Source organism: Halichoeres trimaculatus, unplaced genomic scaffold, assembly GCF_033239565.1.
Source record: "Halichoeres trimaculatus isolate MK-OKI-2021-1 unplaced genomic scaffold, fHalTri1.1 fHalTri1_scaffold_9, whole genome shotgun sequence".
Lineage (NCBI taxonomy): Eukaryota > Metazoa > Chordata > Actinopteri > Labriformes > Labridae > Halichoeres > Halichoeres trimaculatus.
The window spans coordinates 9,106,784-9,127,328 of NW_027437188.1; the positions used below are offsets into that span (position 1 = coordinate 9,106,784).

Sequence of the window (20,545 nt, forward strand, 5' to 3'; positions counted from 1 at the left end):
ATTTGGGGAGCATTTTTCCAGAATACTTGAAGCATTCCTCGCCTTTAAAGAAGAACAGAAAAATGATCTGATTCAAAGTACAGTGTGTCCACATCGTCCAAAACATGCTCTGTTTCAGCTTTTTTAGCAGCCCTAGTGTTTGTGCTCAGAGGCCAACCAAAAGAAGAAGTGTTTGCTCTCAAAGTTCAGGCTAACATTTTTTATTGACTATTTCCAGACAGACCTGCATGGGAGACACCACAATGCCGGCCTCTGACTTGACTGCCAAAATATACACTAGAGGAAATAACTTTCCTTTTATATCACCGACACCCACGGCCCATGAACCCAGAGATCTGTTGCCGTTTCTGCATTACTTTTTGCCTTCTCTTCCCTTCTTATTGCATGGGTTAGAGTTTTAAGGTGAACATGTTAATTTAAGTCTGGCAGACACAGGATGTTAAAGGGTTTGGTGTACCATTAAAAAGGTCAGGACTTTTGGAAACATTCACTGTACCAGCTTCCACCCACAACTCAAAAACATGGTCTTCCCATAGCTTTTGAAAGAAGGTTCAAAGTTAACTTTATTTGTTCTAAGGTAAACCTGGTTTGTAGTGAGACAGTAGACTGATGCAGAAATGCTCGTGTACCTCCTTTGCCTTTCATATAGTCAGAGAGTAACATGATTAGGCAACATGACAAACTGTAGCACATGATCTGGTCTGGTTAAATTACATTTTTAATTATGAAATGAAGAAGCGCACGGATTTTATTCTGCTGACCAAATTGGAAAACTTCATTTTCTGTTTACACAGGAGGTTCAAGCCTCAGTTCACCTCCCTCTTCTCTTACTTCTTGCGCCACATACAAGCGGGCATTCACATTTACACACATACAGTTAGTAAACATAACTGCACAAAGATCTTCTGTATGAAACGTAGAATATTTGGGTCAAATGTACATAAATAGATTGAGGTCACTCCTCAGTCTGTGAATAGAAACATTTTCCCCGATGTCTAAATTCATCATATCTTACCTAACTTAGGGGCATTTTTCCAGCTGCAACTACCAGGTGGTTCTTCAAACCTTTTAGGATTCATGTCAAGTCCTGAAGTGTTACATAAAAGATAAAAGAGAAAAACCAAAGAGATGAGGTTGTAGTCATTTGCATTACAACCACAACCCTTTGACTCAAAAATGAAAGTTTTTCAGTAGCAATCTTGCAATGCATGTTAAAAGAAAAGACACAACAATAGAGCCAACATTGACTTAATAGGAATAAAGTTAGACTCTGAGCTGAAATTTAGGCTGTGGCCTACATACTGGAGATGATCTATTTTACAGTGCATACGTTGAAGGCTAAAGAAAACAAAACCAGTTGTTACCAGCCAGCTAACCCTGTTATCTATCTGGTAACGGGTGTATATGCATGCAACTTAAAAGAAAGTGCATGTATTTTCTTTTGCAATGTGTTGCAATGCTTCCTTGTAAAACTACAATTATTTGGATAACAAAGGAAATGAAGCTATAAATGCATTTTTTTGTACTTGTTCTACTTCTTCTCTGTTAAAAGTATAAATCCAGGAAATGATCAAATTTGAGGTTTTTAGGTTATATGTTTCAAATATATGGCTGTACTGTTTTATGAATCCAGATTTTTAAAAGAGTTATTTATAAAGCAGCATTTGACATAAGAGATTTATGTTTTGTCAGCATAGGCTTTCTATTCCTTTTGAATATTTTAAAATTAAAAAACAGGCTCAGGAAAAGTAACACAGTGATGGAATTTTTCTGAGTAGTAAAATTAGAAAAGACAAGGATGTAAACAGAACTGATACACAAATTGTAAGTGCAGGTAGGCTACTTCATCCCAGTGCATTGTCATCAAAAAGTCAATCGAAAAAAAAACCTCGACACCTCTGGGTAATAACTTTGTGCATTTTGTGATACATTTTTTAAGTGTATTATCTCTCATGAAACTCTGAATTACAGATTTGGAATCCTAAATCCTGCTGCATCTGCTACCGTATGGCTTTGCTCTGCCCTTCAAAATAAAAGCACTATCACGTGAAGGAGTAGTGATGGGGCGGGTCTTAGGGGCCACTTCAGCCAATCAGTGTCTCTGTTGTGCGGCTTCCCATTCGACGATAAACATTGCGACCTGACCCCCTGGGCGTTCAGAGAGGAGACGCACGTCAACGTGAAAGGGGCCGAGGAGTTTCCACTGTGGCTGATAATACTACAGGACTGGAATTACTGACCAATATTTAAGCCTCACACGCTCAGTATGTTAAAACCATATGCTGCTTTAGGAAGAGACTCAAAGCTGTCGCTCTGACGGCGACCTTTACCCACGGAAAGCCGTTAGCTCTGTTAGCTAACCTACGCTAGCTGTGTTAGCCTCGTTTTTTTCCACGCAGCTGACCTCCACTACAACACACGCACTGAGTATCGTTTACAAGCTAGGTTGGGGTCGTTTCCCCGCAGTCTCTTCCTGCCCAGACCACTTGTCCTGTATCGGTGCCCCGTGGAAGGTTCTCGAATATGATCCATCATGAGTCAAAGAGATACCTTAGTTCATCTGTTTGCTGGAGGGTGAGTATATTCTCATGTCACCGAGCTACGAGCAGGGGGCTGAGCCAGTTAGCTCCGCGCTAAGGGCTCAATGTTGTCGTTAGGCAGTCATGTAACAGCTCCACTGGATGTATTGTTTGTTTTGATGTGTTCGTAATGTCATGATTTAGCAAGTGGCACGATTACTAACATCAGGATCCGTTTTAGCATCAGTGTGCCAGATGTCGGCTTACTAATTTTGGCCTCAGACGTGTACCCGTAGGAGTTGCGCTCAATGTCATAAGTTACAATGACATTTTGACGTATTGTGAGTACAATAGTTGGGTTATAAAAGCCGGCATCTTCGGTCTTTGCAATATTTAAAGCAGCTGCTACTTTGAATGCAATATTTGTAACTTAATGTTCGCCAGGTGGGCGTTTCATGTAGCTAATATGTGAAACGTGAGTGGTGTCACCGACAGTTGTGCTCTTTTTTTAAGAGTTTGAACACGACTGATTGTTTTTTTTTTTTTCAAATTATGTCTTGTAAATCCATTTCCTGATTTGTAAGGTTCAACTACCTTTTCTCCCAGGTCCTTGGATTGTTATTTTGCATTCCCAATCGCTCAGTGTCCAGCAAACCTGTGCAGCTCCAATGAAATATGCAGGGCTACTTACCCCAATAACCATTTAAACCTGCGTGTCAACCTGTGTGATTATTATCAGGCCAAACATTCAAGGGTATGAAAGCTAAAGGACAGATTTTCTGCACAATAAGTTATATTTTCACAAAAATGGCCATTATTTCACAACTACTGCAAGGGTGTATAAAAAATATTACCACAACTGTATTTATCAACCATATCATCTGCCCACCAGGAAAAATATAAGTTGATTGCCACTCAGGCATAAGTGTGTAAACCCCATATATTCACATTCTGCCAATGGCTCAGCAGAGGAGTGGCACTGAAAAGTGAAATTAAGCTCCTAACTGCCAAACAGGTCTGCCAAAACTGGATCCTTAATGGATGACTTTGGCCCAAGTCTGAACACAATTCAATCCTTGTATCTACTAAAAGAAGATCTGTTGTCTAGACTGTGCATATGATCCTTGGAAATTAATACTATTGTTTGGGCTGAATGATGCCTAAGCTAAAATTTCTGAGTGATAACTGAATGTGCTTGGACGAGGAAGTAGAGTTATGTGTCCAGGTAAATAATATCAACAGTTACTTTTGATTTCCTCACGCACCCATGTGCATCCGATGCCCGTATTTTGCTTTTCCTGTGCTCAGTGGGGTCACAGCTCAACACAGATCAGCCCATCTCTGCCAGAAATGATGTAGACAGAGCTGTCTATTTCTGTTTTGGTGCTGATTGAAAATTAACCCCAACCAAAGATAACGGCCATCTCTCTTCCTTTGTTGTCATATCCTCTAGCCTGGTTTTGCCTTGCTGTTACAGTTCAGTCAGGTTCAGTTTATTTATAGGGTTCATGTCGAAGTTGTTTTTGTACTCTACCTTATCAGTCTTATATCTGTTACCCGTGCAGGTTACTGTCCTAAAAAACTTGAGCTGGTCATAAACGGATGAATGTTATGCCTTATAAGAATTCTTGAATCATTGCTTCAGGAAGTTGTAAATATTGAACCTTTTCTTCTTTTTTTGTGACTCACAGAGTTGTTATTTTTATTTTTTCAGTGTAATAGTGATGCAAAAAAACTCCAACAAGTAAGATTAAGTTGGTGGTTAAATTTTACATTGAAGTATGTAATTTATTATATGATTCTTCTGTTTGATACCTCTATGAAATACTTATGTAACTCTGCAAGGCTGGGGCTTAATGCTGCCCTGAACAGAAGCTTGCTGTTATTCCCCAAGAAATACAAAGCATTCCTGGCTGTTTTTCTGTTCCCACACTGTGCTATTTCTTGTCTACGTGCCGGGAATTGTTAGAATTCTCACAACACGTCACTGGCCAATTTATTTATACAAGTACAAGAAGAATCTGCAGACTTATAAATATTCTGTTTATTGCAGACATAGAGGAAAGATTCTTGGTTTAACACTGAAGAGTTTTTCCATGTCATCATCACCTTTCTGTCTGTCTCTCTGCCAGATGTGGGGGCACAGTAGGTGCTATATTGACGTGTCCGCTGGAAGTAGTGAAGACCCGTCTGCAGTCGTCCTCCATCACCCTCTATGTGTCTGAGGTTCAGCTCAGTACTGTCAATGGGGCGAGCGTGACTCGAATGTCTCCACCAGGACCCCTGCACTGTCTCAAGTGAGTACTCAACGTTAATCACCGTTAGGGCTGCAGCTATCAAATATTTTAGTATTGGAGTATTCTACTGAAAATCCCATCGATTAATCGAGTAATCGGATAAAATAAATTTTTGTTTAGTTAAAGAACAGTTATTTTTCAAATGAACATTTTTCTTTTTAAGAAATAGAATTTTCTGATACAGCATGTCAATAAGAGCACTTGCTTTGATAGCTCCAAAATTTGTATACACACTTTGACACATTTTTTGTGCTTTGTACATCTCATCAAATGTTGTGGACCCAAATGGCACCCGTTTCGTAGAATGACCCATTAGTCTCCAAACTCCAGAAAAGAAGCTAGATTTGTTGCTAGCTGCTATTTTGTATAAGAGGTAGCTTGAGGTGTCTGAAAACTCTCTTAATATGGCCTCAGCTCTATTTGGAATACCACTCTTTGATCTTTTTAAAAATGAAACGATTCCTCGAGGCAGAGAAAATTACTCGAGTATTTTTTGTAATCCAGTACCTCGAATCATTCGAGGAATCGTTTCAGCTCTAATCTCCCCTGACCAACAATTTTTAAATCAGTTAACATGCATCATGAGGAATATGTCTTTATTTCCTTAAAAAACACTCTTTGTCACACTGCTACTAAATCAATACTCTCTAATATTAACAGTCTGAATACCATTCATCATCAAATTATTATTTAGAGCACAGTAAGAATTTACTCCTGATTCAACTGACACTTCCTTTAAATGTGTAATAAATAAAAACAGATGAATAAGAAGACTAAGTCTCCCCTGTTGTGCTCTGCTGCTCACTGTGAGTGTGGGTATATGTGGTGAGGGATGTCAGCCCTGCCCTATTACAGACATCAATGCAGAGCTAAAAAGATTAATAGAAGAGACGCAAAGCTTCTCCACCCTCGATCAGAAAAAAATACAAAGCAACATTTACTGCTGCACATATGTTGCAGTTAGGTTGCTTGAATAAAAGCTGAACAGAAAATCCCCCAGACATGATAAATGTTTTAAATCACTAATGATCAGATCTGGGATTGAAAGGCAACACTTAAAGTGATATTCCGGGATGGAACAAGTCCAGAGCGCTCACACCAAAGACCCCCTCCCCGCTCCTCTGCCGGTTTCCTCTGCATTCAGACAGGGCCATATTTTACTTGACCAAAACACAAATAAACGGACTTCCACCGAAAAAATCTGATATCGGTCTGCATTCACACTTTATTTAGAGAATTTTCAGCGCGTTACTTTCACACAAAAACACCGCAAAATAAGGCTCAAGTTCTCACCGTGTCGTAAAACGGCGCTACCTCCGCTGCAGAGCCACAGCTGGCTACAAGGCGCTCGCTACTTAGTGTATCAGTGCGCGCGTGGCGTGCCAGATATAAAAAAACGCAGGTAGTCTGCCAGGACGACGAGACACGATGAGAACTAGAGCCTTATTTAGCGGTGTTTTTGTGTGAAAGTAACGCCCTGAAAATTCTCTAAATAAAGCGTGAATGCAGACCGATATCAGATTTTTTCAGTGGGAGTCTGTTTATTTGTGTTTTTGGTCAAGTAAAAAATGGCCCTGTCTGAGTGCAGAGGAAATCAGCAGAGGAGCAGGGAGGGGGTGTTTGGTGCGTGTGCCCTGGGCTTCTGCTGCACAAAATCACTGCTGTAGGGGTAATTTCTGCCCTAAACCTTGTGATAGGACCCAACTTGTTCCATCCCGGAGTATCACTATAAAGTATAAATTAAGATATGTTGTTTACTTTATATATAGACTTGCTTAAACCTTACAAAAAACATCAAGAGTGAAATCATTTCTAAGATTTTATTTTATGGGTGTGTACGTATTTAGATAAACAGCTCACAGCTCATTTTAGCTCCCACCCATGTTACGCTAGTAATTCACTGATTTGATTTGTTGTTTTTTAAGAAATTCACCTGTTGCACCACAAACTCTTAACCCTTAAGACCTGGACTGACTGTCTGAGCCTTTTTTGGAGATGCAGAAAACACATCAAATTCCAACCATTCCAAAGTCCAATCCCGTCAGTGTGTCTGGAGACTTCTCAATGAAATATCTGCAGCCCTTGGGCCAGTGATCAGAATTTTAACTGAGTAAACATATTGGGTCCAGTGTTAGCTAACAGTTTGAGTCACCTTAGTATCTCCTTCTCTACACATACTGCTCTGCTGTTGGATGCTGTAAAATATTTGAAAGCAGATGCACGATGCACAAGATAGCAACAGGAATACAGTGAAACTTTTTACCCATTTTGCTCTAAACTGAAAAACTGATGTGCGTCTTTTGCTAAAAAATATAATTAAGACAATATTAAAACAGTCTTTATAAACAAGTGTGAGTACTCTTCTTCATCTTTCGAGCCCAAAAGGAGTCAAGCCTGAGTACATGTCTGAGTCATTACTGCTGGGTCCAATTCAAGTCATGAGACCTGGACTAGAGTACTACACTTGTTCCTGTTGGGACTTTTGCCTACAGAGCCTTTCCTCCGGAGGCCCCATGGTCCTGCTGCTGCTGTTTGATCTGACTGATAATGCCACTTGATTTGGTCAACCAAAAACTGAAGCAAAAATAATTTGAAATCTTCATGCAGAACACCCATCATTTATTAAGCCCAGAAAGAAATGTGGAGACCAATCAAATTCTTATTAGTTCTTGACAGTGAGACTATTATAGATTTGTCTCCCTTGGGATCAGGGGCCTTTACCTAGCTCACTATCTGCTTTGTGCCAAGGACTGCCTCTTTGATTTTGGTAGATTTCCAGTTGTGATGCTGAGGGCACAATAATCGTCTCCACAGGGAATACAAAGGCCTGGTCTCTTCTAAAGAGGTCACGTCTGCTCTGAGCCTCTGGGAAAGAGGTTTTTTTATGGCACCATGCCGCTTGTCAGCTTCACTGAACCAAGTCAAATTTAAATAAAGTGCCAGACACTGTGGCAGATGATTTTTGTTTTTAGGGCCTTTGGGCTGGCTTCATAATCCAGAGAAAATCAATCACAGCTTAATTCAAGGCTGCTGTTGAATATGGATAGCACTGCAGGCAAACGCAGGAAGAGGTGTTCTGATTTCCTGGTATCATCACTTAATGTAATACTTAACGCGTCACCATAATGAAGAGACTCAGGGCTGTATAATTCTTTCTCAGTCCACAATGTGCTAAAACTAGGGCTGTGACTTTAATGCGTTAATTAGATTAATTAATTACACCGCACATTAACGCGTTATAAAAATCAACGCAAGATTAACTCATTGGCTGCCAGCCATTTTCAGAGAATCTTGAATGATCTTTTAAGACCCAAATAATCTTGTTTTCTATGACTATATAAACACCAAAATTACTTAAGAAGAGTGGACTCTCCTCTTTTATGTCTCTTCCTGTTTTTGATCCAAAAAATAGAAATATCAAACTTTCTTGATCGTGTTCATCTCAGGTGCTCCATCCTTTGATCCTCTCCATGATCTCTGTCGTCTTTTCTCACGATGGCGCTGCTCTTTCTCTCCGAGCTACCTCGACACATCCTCAGTTGGAGCGTGAGCTGCCTGAACTTTTCTGACTTGCAGCGTCTCTCTGTGTCTCTGTCATCTCACAATTCTCCTCATATCCATGCTGAGCTCTCGTCCAAAGAGCGCACCGCTGTCACACAGTAATATACGAGCAGGATTTTGATTGACAAGCTCCAGCAGACCCCGCCTCCCTCCGCTGAAAAAATATAATTTACTTCTATAGATGCAGTAAACAGTACTTGAATGTCAATGGCTGGGAACAGGAACATTTTAATTAATATTGACCAGTTGAAAAAAAAAAAGGATTCACAAATCTTGTCTTTTTCGTGAATTCATTTGATTAGTCATGCACTATAATTTTGTAATGTCCTAGAATTCAAATTCTTGATGTAGGGCAGATATAAGATTAAAATGTGATAAATTAGATCAAATAATTACAAATCCTGTAAATAATTTGATTATTTTTTAATCTTCTGACAGCACTATTTACCACATAATGGCTGATGAATGTACTTGAAAGTAGTGTCCACAAAAAAAAAGCATCTTCTGAACAAAATAAACAGGATTTTGCTGTTTAAACTTGTGTATGAGAATATTCAATGATTTAGTGTTTTACCAAAATCTGTTTGAATTGAAGTGTTGCTTCTGATGTTGAATATTGATGTGATTAAAATGTGATTAATTACGATTAATTAATTAAAAATGGCATAATTAATTCGATTATTTTTTTCAATCAAGTCCCACGACTAGTTCAAACCAAAGACTGTAAAAAAGTTGGGGTAGCCACTACAGCCATTCATGTCATCATCTCTGTCCTAGTTTTATTGTTGGTCAAGTCAGTGACATTTCAGTGACAGACAGCCACACCCATACTCTGCATACCTGGAATATAAGGGGGAATTATGCACCTTTTTCTGTTATTGCTAACATGTTAAAATGTCACACTCAGGTTGATCTTGGAGAAAGAAGGACCTCGTTCTCTCTTCAGGGGCCTGGGGCCTAACTTGGTGGGCGTGGCACCTTCCAGGTAAGCTTTCATACTTATTGTCTTTTTCATATCAAGAGAGATCCGTGCCCCAATCAATATGACGCAAAGATGACAAGTATTTTTCTTTTTAATTTGGGGGTGATGAGCATCCAAACTATGTTCACATGGTTGTGCCAGAGGATTTGTGTTATTATCGTCATTGCATTTCATAAGGTGAGCATGTGATTGGCCAATCTGAAAAAAGAAACAGTAGCTTTTCTTTATGAAATATTTCGTGGCCTTCCCCTGAGCAAAAAGGAAAACTTAGTGTCCACTATTCTCACATTGAGTGGGTCTCCATGTGAAATTTTATCGGCCTACAAACTGTTTGTTGAAATGAAATATTAAACCTCGGATAACTATTTTTATCACATACATTTCCAAAAATAGTTCAACAGTCAAGCAGAGTATTAGTTGTTCCTGGAGTCTCCAACATGAACTTTAACCTAGAAAAGTCTCTGTCACCATCACACACCTGAAAATAACTTTGGCAGATGAAAAAATGAGGCACTTTAAGCATGTTGAGATCAGCTTTACTTTATCACTCCTCAGCTCTCATTAACCATGGCAGCGCTTTTGTCAGCTTAAGCTGTACATAGGTCATAGCTGTCCCTCCTGCTGAATGCTGATGTTTTGTTAACATGCCAACCATTACAGAATGAGTCGACTGTTAAATATCAGCATGTTGACATTTGGCATGTAACACAGGCCTATGGCATGCAATTACAGCAGACTTCATGTGAAACCTCTTCCCCAACTCCCAAACATCAGTGAGTAGCCAAACATTAACTTGTGGCTGCTGCAAGTCGTCTATTTTCACAGCACAGTCCAAAATTAAACCAGGCACATTATAATCCACAATTTATCCCTTCTAAAGTCTTAGCTCTTTGTTTGAAACTGCTCAGTCCTCTCTTCATTCTCTACATTGCCCCTTGCGTCCCCTCTGCCCTGGGCGTTAAAACATCTACCCCCTGGCTGTCTGTAGCTCGTATCCAAATGGTGTAAACACCAACCTTTGCCAGTTCTCTGAGCTTGGGAGCCAGGTGTTTGCCAAGTTAAGTAGTAGACTGAAATCAAAAACACACCATCATTTCTTTTAGGAATCACTAAAAACTTCAGAATCAAAGCACAACAATGGATTCCAAGCCCCAACAGTAACATACGGATAGATAAATAAATAAATAAATAAATGCAAGAAAATATCTTGCATTTAACTTTTTTAGTGAGCATACAATAATTTATCATGATCAAAATGGTTTTTTTTTCCATGTCACTTTAGGGGCACATAAGAATAAGAATGATCAGTGTGAACTTTGACCCAGTAGGGATGCTAGGATAACAAATGCCTTGCAGCTGCTTCACTATTTCTATAATCTCTTCCCTTAAAGTGCTTTAACTTTTTACAATTGAAAGTTCAAGAATTTTGCAACTTTTCAAAATGATTTCACTAAGCAGTAGCAGTCAGTCTAGTCCTGAAGTCACTTGAAGGAACCAAAACTGGAGTGCTTGCAGAAGAGTCAGTCATCCCAAATATAGGAGTTACACATGGGGCTGTGAGGGAAACAGATACCCTAAACCTGAAAAATACATTCAAGTTTTTGTTAGAACCAGCCTGCTTGCACCTCTCTTCTTATTTTTTTGTTCTTTTAAGTTTACAAAATCTTTCATCAGCAATTTATAATCTGGAGGCAGGTACACACTGCAGGATATTCAGGCTAATTTTTGTCCCGATCTCCTCCTTACTCCTCCAAAGCCAGCAAAGGCCCGATCGTCTGATGCCTTCAAATTACATCCTGTGTGATTTTCCTGCTGTGTGGGTGTGTTAGAGTGATTTCGTCCGGTTGGAGCTGCTTTGAAGGCCTCCGATTCAGTGATCATAGGGAACGAACATGCTTAATATTTGCAACTTAAAATCCTGTAGTGTGTGGGGCACTGCGAGAGGAGCCGAGCAGGTACAGCGTGTAATGTCACATGTACTGGAGCAAAGCCAATCAAGACGCAAGCTGACTGACCGAAGAAGACATGATAAATCTATCTGTAAAGCTTGTGACGACTTTACTCGCCTTCAACTCGCATTGTTATTCAAACAGCCCATGTCAATGCCAGCCCCACTGCTTTCTCCATAATTGTTTTTCTTTTTTGAGTGTGTCTTTTGAAATTTGAGAGGCCAAAGACAACCACCATTGCTTTTTCACTTCAGTCTGTCATGTTTGTTTACACCAAAGTCACATTTTACTAAATGTACCAGTCTTAAGTTGAACATGCTTGTGGACATACCGTCTCAGCGTTACAGTCATCAGTCATACAGTCAGCGGTACTTTCTCTTGTTTGGAAAGTCAAGGGTTCACTCCCAGCACCTGTAGTCACATGCCAAAGTGTCCTTGAGCAAGACACTGACACCCCAAAGTGCTCCCACTGTTGGTCAATAGTGTGTGGATGGGAATGAATGGTGTAGATGGAAGAGATGGTCTCTACTGCAGAACTCCCTCTACCATCAGTGGATGTGGTGTGGATGGGGAAAGAGTCTAGCACTGTAAAGCGCTTTAAGGTTAAAACAGAAACCTTAGACCTGTATCCAAATTGATTTACAACAACACAGTTTAAAATAAACTCTTCTTATCCTGTGGAAGCTGATTATGTTAGCATACGTAAAAGCTCTGTGCTGTTTCTGTGTGAGACTGACACATTCTGTAGGAGACGTGGCTTTGTAAACTTCGCTGTGATGTAAGCACCACAGGGCTTCTGGAGGTTACTCGGAGACAAAGAAACATCAAAGATAAATTCCCACATAGGTCTCATTCATCTTCCTGGCTGTCTCAGCAGTTCCTGCACAGGAACAACGTAGCAGCTGAGGAAAACCAGGATTCTGTCCTTTTCTGACTGCAGTTAGGTAATGACATATAACCGTCATGATCGTTATTACCCCTCACTGGTAATGATAGGAGGCAAGTCAGCGCTAATGGCTGTGGGTAGCCATTAGCCCTAATGCTGCAGCAAGCTGGTCCCACTGCTAAATGTGTGTGTGTGTGTGTGTGTGTGTGTGTGTGTGTGTGTGGAGTGTTTTGTTAGCAGCTTACATGAATGAATGCCACACAGCCTCCTGAGCTGTGATGCAGATTTAAAGGTGAATGCTCAGACAAACACTGACCCATCATTAAACTGATGAGTTTGAGCAGCGGGAACAGCCTGATGAAGCCCATTTGGTAAATGAGGGTAAAAGTTAAAGTCCACATTACGCTTTTAGAGGGAAAAACACACTTTTATTTACATAAATGTAACAAGTAAACCCAAGAGCTGTCTAATCAGTGGAAACAAATGAATGGTGTCTCTCTTTCTGACTGTGTGCATTTTCTGAGAGGCTGCTGGTTTTTGCAGCTTAAAACTGAATGATCTCAAAGCTCATCAAGCTAAACCTAACACAAGTTTTTAAACTGTGATTTAGGGAGAAGTATTTTTAACTGGAGGCTCAAAGTTTTGCCCCCAGCTGATGGAGAAATTGACCGCTGTCCTTTTTACTTCCAACAGAGCAATCTACTTTGCTGCGTACTCCACGGCCAAAGAGCGACTGAACGGTGTACTGGAAGCTGATTCCACACAGGTACACATGATGTCGGCTGGAATGGCAGGTAATTATACACATATATGTTAGCTTACATGCTCACATGAAGCATCATGCAAGGCTTTTTAACTCAATTGGGAGACTTACCAATTAATAAATTGACCTCTTTCTGGTTCAGAGCTTGTATGCAAAGGTGAAAGGTTGCATTGCATAAAGAATGTTGAGAGCAAGTGTTGACCCAAGTAGTTTTTCATGTTAGATTTTTGAAAGAGGAAGAAATAATCTGAGTGATATCAACCCTGTGTTTGAAGCTATCCTGCGTTGGTCACCTCTCTACAGGCCGCACTGTCCCGCAGGCTTAAAACAGACTCATTAAGAGTTCTGAAAACCCAGTCTTAACTACCGTTACTGTTCTTATCTCATGCTTTGTATGTCAAAGTTAGGTCATCCTTTCTTGTCACTGCTCCACATGGGAAAGCAAAACTGTTCCACTATGGGTCATTGGAGCAGGTTCAGCTACAGGCCGTCAGCCTATAAATAAGTCTGGATCTGACAGGGCCACTTGTAGCAGACCATGACACAGACCTCTCAACCACAAATCCAAGGTCATCTTGTGTCAGAGCATTTATCTCCAGTGGCAATCCCCATATTCAGCAGCCCTGACTGAGCTGATCTGACAGGTGATGAGGTGTTGACAGTGCAGCAGTTAATCTCGCCTGTGCAAAGATACATGACACCTGCAGCAGATGTTAGAGAGAGTTTCTGACGGGGCCAACAATAGATGCATTTACTTTCCATTGCTGGAGATATCCAGGTCAAGAATCCAGGCTGGGTCAGGCTCTAATTTGCATGTCAAACGCATGCTCTAAAACTGGCTAGTAGATTAGCAGGCGGCTGAAATCTCATTTTGTGTCAGGGAATTTTTGGTGTGAAGGAGTCTTCACCAACATGTCCTTTCTGTTGTCATCACATGAGGTTAGGCCACGGTGGGTTGTACATCGGGGAGTTAAGTGGTTTCATGCAGGTCATTTTTGCTACACACAAGCCTGTGTCTGTTTTAGGCTTTAACTCTACCGTAGCTCTCCTTTCGCAAGGGCATGAGACCCCCGCACCACCAGGGGTCTCTAGCTGCATCTGTGAGGAGTTACTTTGGTCTGCGTGAGTACTCACCACAGATCTCTGGTTCTTCTTCTTCTCTCTCTTCTCTGTGTCTCTCTCCAAAAATCTACAACCATCTAGGTCATTGCATAAGAAGCAGGTTTTTATTTATTTTTTTTACAGCTGTTAGCAAAACATTAAATCTCTGTGGTATTATGTTGCTTCTCTACTAGCACACATAGGCTGGTCTGTAGAGGGTCTAGCATTCTCTCTAAGCTGCTTTTGTGACGTTTTAATTTCCTTTCTGTGAGGACATGTTTACTCTGTTTTATCTCACAAACATAAATGCAGCTTAAAGAACACTGACATGTTACTTAGACTGCTAGTGTTAGTTCAGTTCATGTATCGTACCAGCAGCAGCTTGATACTCAAGCTAATGTTAGCTCTGATTTCTTTTCTCCTCTTGGTACAAAATGTGATTCACTTGGTTTTTCCTCTTCAGGTTTTACAGCCATCACAGCAACAAACCCGATATGGCTCATAAAGACCCGTCTACAGCTGGATGCAAGGTAAATACGGCAGTGTGAACAGGTGTGTGCTTTGCTAGTTAAAGCTCAGAAGAGGAGAGCGTAGAAGTTATTTAAGAGGCAGTACACGTCAACACGTCTGATCCCTTCTGAAAAAATGTGAAGTTTACACAGGCTACTCCTTTAAAAAAAGAAAGTATCAAATTTGTATTAAACACCATGTTTGACTGTACGTCTGAAGCTGCTACCAATAAATGCTTAGCTTAGCTTAGCTTAGCTTGAAAAGCTACGTAAGAATGAAGTCACTTTAGCACAGCTGCAAAACTACTGTGGCTTGAATTTTTTTTTTTTTTTTTTTTTTTTACATTTAAGGCCATTGTATGCCAGAAATAAACCTGATATAGCTTCATTAAAAAGAAAAAATAAGAATATGAAGAATTTTTCTAAATTTCCATCAGCTAATTATAAAAGTTGTTCAAGACAAGAGCCTCCTGAACCATTTTTAAGCAAAAAATTGACACACTTTTTAAAGTTAAACATTTCTGTCTTTTTAAATCCTCTTTGTGAATGATCTGAGAAAATATTTAAATTCTACAAGGGTCCTGGTTTCATGAGCTAGAAGCCATAACCCTTTAAAAGTAAGAGTGGGAGAAAAAAATCATAAATCAATATATTAGGATTTGTTGTTTGACAGAATCAAAATTGGGATTCTTTGTCAAAGAAATCTGCTTTTTTTGTTTTTTTTCAAGTTCAAATTCTTCATTTCAGTTTTTGTTCATGAACTGGATTGGAAAAAAGTTTCCACTTTTCTCCAGCAGAGGGTGAAATTTATCTCTCTGACTCACGTGATGTGCATTTTATGGGAAAATATGGCTCCCTATATAGTCTGTAAACATTTTCATCATCATTTAACTTTTTCACATGGTCTGGTGTTAAAAAAGCAAACTAAAATTTAGTAAATATCAAAGAATCCCAATTTGAATTGAATTGGCACCCCAAAAATTGTGATAAAATCAAATCGCGAGAGTAGCATATCATCCCAGCCCTACTCAAAATGTAACCAAAAATGTTTTGAAATGTTTTAATTTTTGTGTTGATAATGGAGAAAATATGAAGGTTCACTTCTTCATTGAAAAAGACAAAAAAAACTTTTTACCAAACTCTAATTTCTGAACCAGTACTTATTGTATGCCTCCATTTGTAGTTCTCATTTTCTGTGGCTGATGGTTTATATCTGCATTGTATAGAATTTTGGCAAAAAATTTTGTTGAGTAAAAAATGTTTGAGAGGCTCTGTACTGAAAGATTCCTATTTCTGGGAGCATTGCAGAATAGGCTCCAAAGAAAAGCAATTAAACAAAAAAAAATAATCAGAGACTAGGACTTTTTTTTTTGTTTAGTTTTTTCAAACATGAAAATAATTCAGGTTACCTGATCAATGAAACGGTTTGCTCGCAGAGCTCGTCATGCACGCTTCCTGACAAACACAGTGAGCTGGAGCAGAAAGAAAATTTTCAGCAGATAGTACAGCATATTTAGCACACCTCTACATTTAGTTTCTTTGCTAAAACTGAAAAGTGAAATCCTCATTCCATCCATTTTTTTCTGTCAGCCTGAAAACTGTTGAAGGAAAATGTTTAATAAGTTATTTATTTTTTCCCCTTTGTCTTTCCTCAGGAATCGAGGCGAGCGGAGGATGAGTGCGTTTGAGTGTGTTAAACGTGTGTATCAGGCAGACGGTCTGAAAGGCTTCTATAGAGGTATGTCTGCATCCTACGCCGGTATCTCAGAGACTGTGATCCACTTTGTGATCTATGAAAACATCAAACGGCGCCTCTTGGAGGCCAAGGCACCCCAGAACATGGATGAGGAGGAGGAGACCTCCAGAGACGCCTCAGACTTTGTGGGGATGATGCTCGCTGCCGCCACCTCCAAGACCTGCGCCACCACCATCGCTTATCCACATGGTGAGAGTGTGTGCTGTGAAAAGCTGTAAGCTGACTTTTTGGGAAATCCATGAGTTCTTTTCCTTCAACCTTTCTCTTCATTTCACTTTGCAGAAGTGATTCGTACCCGGCTACGTGAGGAGGGCACCAAGTATAACTCCTTCTTCCAGACTCTAAGAACAGTGCCCAAAGAGGAGGGCTACCGCGCCCTGTACCGCGGCCTCACCACCCACCTGGTACGACAGATCCCCAACACCGCCATCATGATGTGCACCTATGAGCTGGTGGTCTACCTCCTGAACGGTTAATCCACCCACCTCCAACCCTGCTGACTGTACATGTTACCCTGCCCTTGTTCGGACACAGAAAGAAAAGAATGAGAGCACACCAGCCAGCACGACAACCTGCTCACCTGAAGAAGACTGAGGCTGCACAGTGACCTCGAGACCAGAGTGGTTGTTTAAAAAAAATGCTGGCTGATTTGTCATTAACCAAAGGGTCCTGCACAGAGAAGAGGAATGAAGAGTTCCTCACTTTGGTTTTGGGATCAGGCGTGGCTCAGAAATGATTGCCCTATTTTCAATTTAATTCCATCCGTCGCTCCCTTGGGTTCTTCATGTTTCTGCTTTTGGAAGCTCAAATTTAGAGTGCTGAAGACAGACCCTAAAAACAGTATATTCTGCCTCTAACGATATAAATTATTAGACAGAAATACAATGATTCCAATCTGAACTACCAAGTGGATATAAGTAACTCTCCCAGCTTTAAGACTTAGCTGCCAGGCTGAGGATCAGCTCTGAAATCTTTAAATAGAATCATGCAGTACTCCCTGCATCACTCGAGAGGACCAGAATGCAAATATGCCAGAGTTAGTAAAATGCTGAAGTATCTTGGAGGGCTCTGAAGTTAGCGAAAAGAAATCAGTGCTTGAGGCTTGTGCGGCGAGGATAAATGAAGGAAAGGGTGGAGAGGAGGGAGATGTGCCTTGAGTGAAAATGTGCAAAATAAGATGCATGGTGGCTGCATGAGGAGGAGAAGCTGTGGTTGACTCATAACAGCCATCGATTGATGGATACATAAGTCATGCACTGATACTGTGAGAGTTCAAGAGCCCTCAGTGAACATCATATCAAAAAATATAAACACACTCACTTAAATATTTTCAGCACCTGCAGTTTGAGTCAGGATATTAATGTAATGTTTCTGCATTAACCCTAAGAATCTACTAACTGAAGTCAGGAACATAATCAACTTGAGCCTGTGTGTAACCCTGAGAAAAAGGTCCTCACTTAACTCAATCTCCACACCAAACCCCAATTTCTAACTACTGGAATGTATATAGTCAAGAGAGAACTCTCTATAACACTGACCAATGTTGTGAATTGAAAGTAAACATGATTAACAAATTTTAACAGATAGTTATATTATAAATAGGTATCTACAAAATGTGATTGTGCTGCATTTGTCTGCCCTGTAACAGCGAAATGCAAACATGTAGTGCACCCTCTTTAACGGAGGGGGATTTGCCTTTTCGTTGTAACCCTTTCTCAACAAAATCTGTCGTTCTTAAAGCACTTTTCAATGTCTCTCTGAAACTTTCACCTCCTCCTTTCCCCCCCCCCCTCAGCGTGAGAATCCAGGCTAGTTTTACAGGCGAGGACAATCCTCTTGAGTTTACTCTGGAAAGCTTCAGTTCAGCCAGTGTGTGGAGGAAGTTGCCGGAAATATGCTCTTCATAGCGCATGTTATTATAACACAGACCAGTAATAAAAAAAACAAAAACAAAAGAGTGATTATTTTGTTGATTACCTCTCCTCCTTGTTGTCTGGGAAAACAGAATAACTGCATTTCAACCAGTTCAAAAAGAACCAGCTCATTCTGCTTGTGTTTTCTGTACTCTGGACGTCTTTTGTCTTGTTATGGAAGGGTATGTGCTCTCTGCTTTGAAGTTTTCTCTTTTGTTTGTGGCGTTTATGTTGTTTTTCTAACAATACAAAAGACAAAGCTAGTGTTCTGCTTTCACTCATTCACATAAGGAAACAGAGAGGTAACCCCTCTGTAACTGCACAGAAACGCACAGAAACGTAGCTTGTTTAAAATTGTGTATAACTTCACCTCAAACTGCAGCCCACGATCATCTCACAGCATCAGCTGTCACCTTTATGCAAAGCGCTTGCTGTAATGCAGTGATGTGGATGAGGGTGGATGAGGGATGCAGTTTGGGTGTAAGATACAGCTTGACTTTCCTCATACTTGATGTTAGAGAAGTTAACGCGTCCTGCCTGAGCAGCCTCAGGTGCTTTTCTTCACTGGATTTATTGGAGTGCTCCTCAATGTGAACACCCTCAGTTTTACAACAGTCTAAAGGATACAGTGTTGTTAAATCTGCTTACGCACAAAACCATCAACACACACTACTTGTGCAAGAGTAACTGGACATTTTAACACTTTGCTGGTTACATTTCCATGAGTTGCAGAAGAGGACATGTTGTTTATGCATGTAGTGTGGATTGATTTTAAAAGGTCATTTCACCCAGATAAACAGAAACAAACACGTTCTTTATTGAGGTCAAATCACCTTTTAACTGTATGTTTATATGCATCTCTCACTTGTATCATACGATGCATTTCTCTCTGCATCCTGCTGATTCTCTCGCACAAACATGTTTGCATTGTGTGCCAGTATGTGTGTTCATGTTTCGCAAGTTTGCCTCGATGATTCGTCAGTCGTGTCCTGTGCGAAAGAGTCCAGAAGAGTATGTGTGCACTCGATGTAGAAGATAGCTGCAAACAGTGTTGTTTTTATCTGAAAATGATCGTTGCCTTTTCCTTATACCCTTCGTCATTTTGTTTGTTTTTCCCATGTTGACGTCGGTGAGCCCACTATGAGTGGGGCTCGGTCTATGCATTCTCTCATACCTGTTTTTGTAAAACAAAAAGCCAATAAAATTGAAAGAGTGCAAGTGTGTGTGTGTCTCTCTGAAATACTTTTACTACCCAAAATAAAGTCTCTTGATTAAAAAAGTAGATAAAATGCCAACAATAGTTGCATCTAGCAAGTATGTTAGAAGACTTATGACACTAAAATGAAGTGTATCTCAGTTTTACTATGGTAAAACTTCATACTTTGAATCCTCTGTTGCATTAACAAAGCTGCTTGTTCTTTGTACTGACATAACTCAACAAAAACAGTTGGCAACACAGCTGAAATCAAATAGAATAGAAAATACCTTATTTATCCCTGAGGGGAAATTCAGGAGTCACAGCAGCAATCGTGAAAACTAAAGTAAGAAGGTCTATATTAAAGTAGTTCTTCCAAAGTGGTGTTTGTGTCTGGTGTTGGCTCTGTTAGCCATGGATGTGCTAGCATGATGCTACTCTGCCTTCTGGTATTCCCTCTGTCTGTTGCTGGGTTAGCATGGCTAGCTTGTCCATTTTATTGGAGATACATCTTGCGCTCCCAAGAACAATGGATGGAAGAACAGATTGATGTCGTCACTTCTTGGCTCTCACCTCAGTGAGCGTCCTTACCTCCTTCTCCTTACCTTGTGGGTAAACATCAGGCCTTGCACCAGTTAGCATTGACATGCTACAGGCTGCTAACAGCTGATATCATATGTAAACAATGCAGCCATGGTTACATGTAGGATCTCCAGACAAACACAGGAGAAAAAAATAGTTAAAATATCACTGAAGACAAAACCAGTTTGGTAGATGACCAATATATGAGCCATACAAAGTAATGATCCAGGCCATACCTACGTTCTATTCTGTTTAAAAATGTTTGAGCCCATTTGAAGTTTTGTGGTGGAACTGAGAGTCACTTTCTTAAGTGTGATTAAATGATTCCACATTTTAAGCATGGTGGCTCTAGGTGGACTTTCCAGTCTGGACTAAACCTGCAGGTTTTGAAGAGTCAAACAGTAGATCTAGCTCTGCATGATCAACGCTGTAACAGGTGTCCAAAGCTTTAAGTGACAAAAATATTGTTTGTTGTTATGACACCTCTGCCTCAGTAAGACCCAGCCGTTTTATTACACAGCATGAAATAGGT

General features: G+C 40.2%; 1 protein-coding gene across 1 annotated transcript; it reads left to right on the forward strand.

Moving 5' to 3' along the window:
• Nucleotides 1-2,133: 2,133 nt before the first annotated feature.
• On the forward strand, nt 2,134-19,446 carry LOC141797965 (solute carrier family 25 member 36-A). Its single transcript, XM_074679687.1, has 7 exons — nt 2,134-2,574; nt 4,652-4,816; nt 9,285-9,362; nt 12,888-12,988; nt 14,522-14,588; nt 16,223-16,512; nt 16,606-19,446. The coding sequence occupies exons 1-7, from the start codon at nt 2,534-2,536 to the stop codon at nt 16,797-16,799; spliced, it is 936 nt and encodes a 311-aa protein (XP_074535788.1). The 5' UTR covers nt 2,134-2,533; the 3' UTR covers nt 16,800-19,446.
• The last annotated feature ends 1,099 nt before the right edge of the window (nt 19,447-20,545 follow it).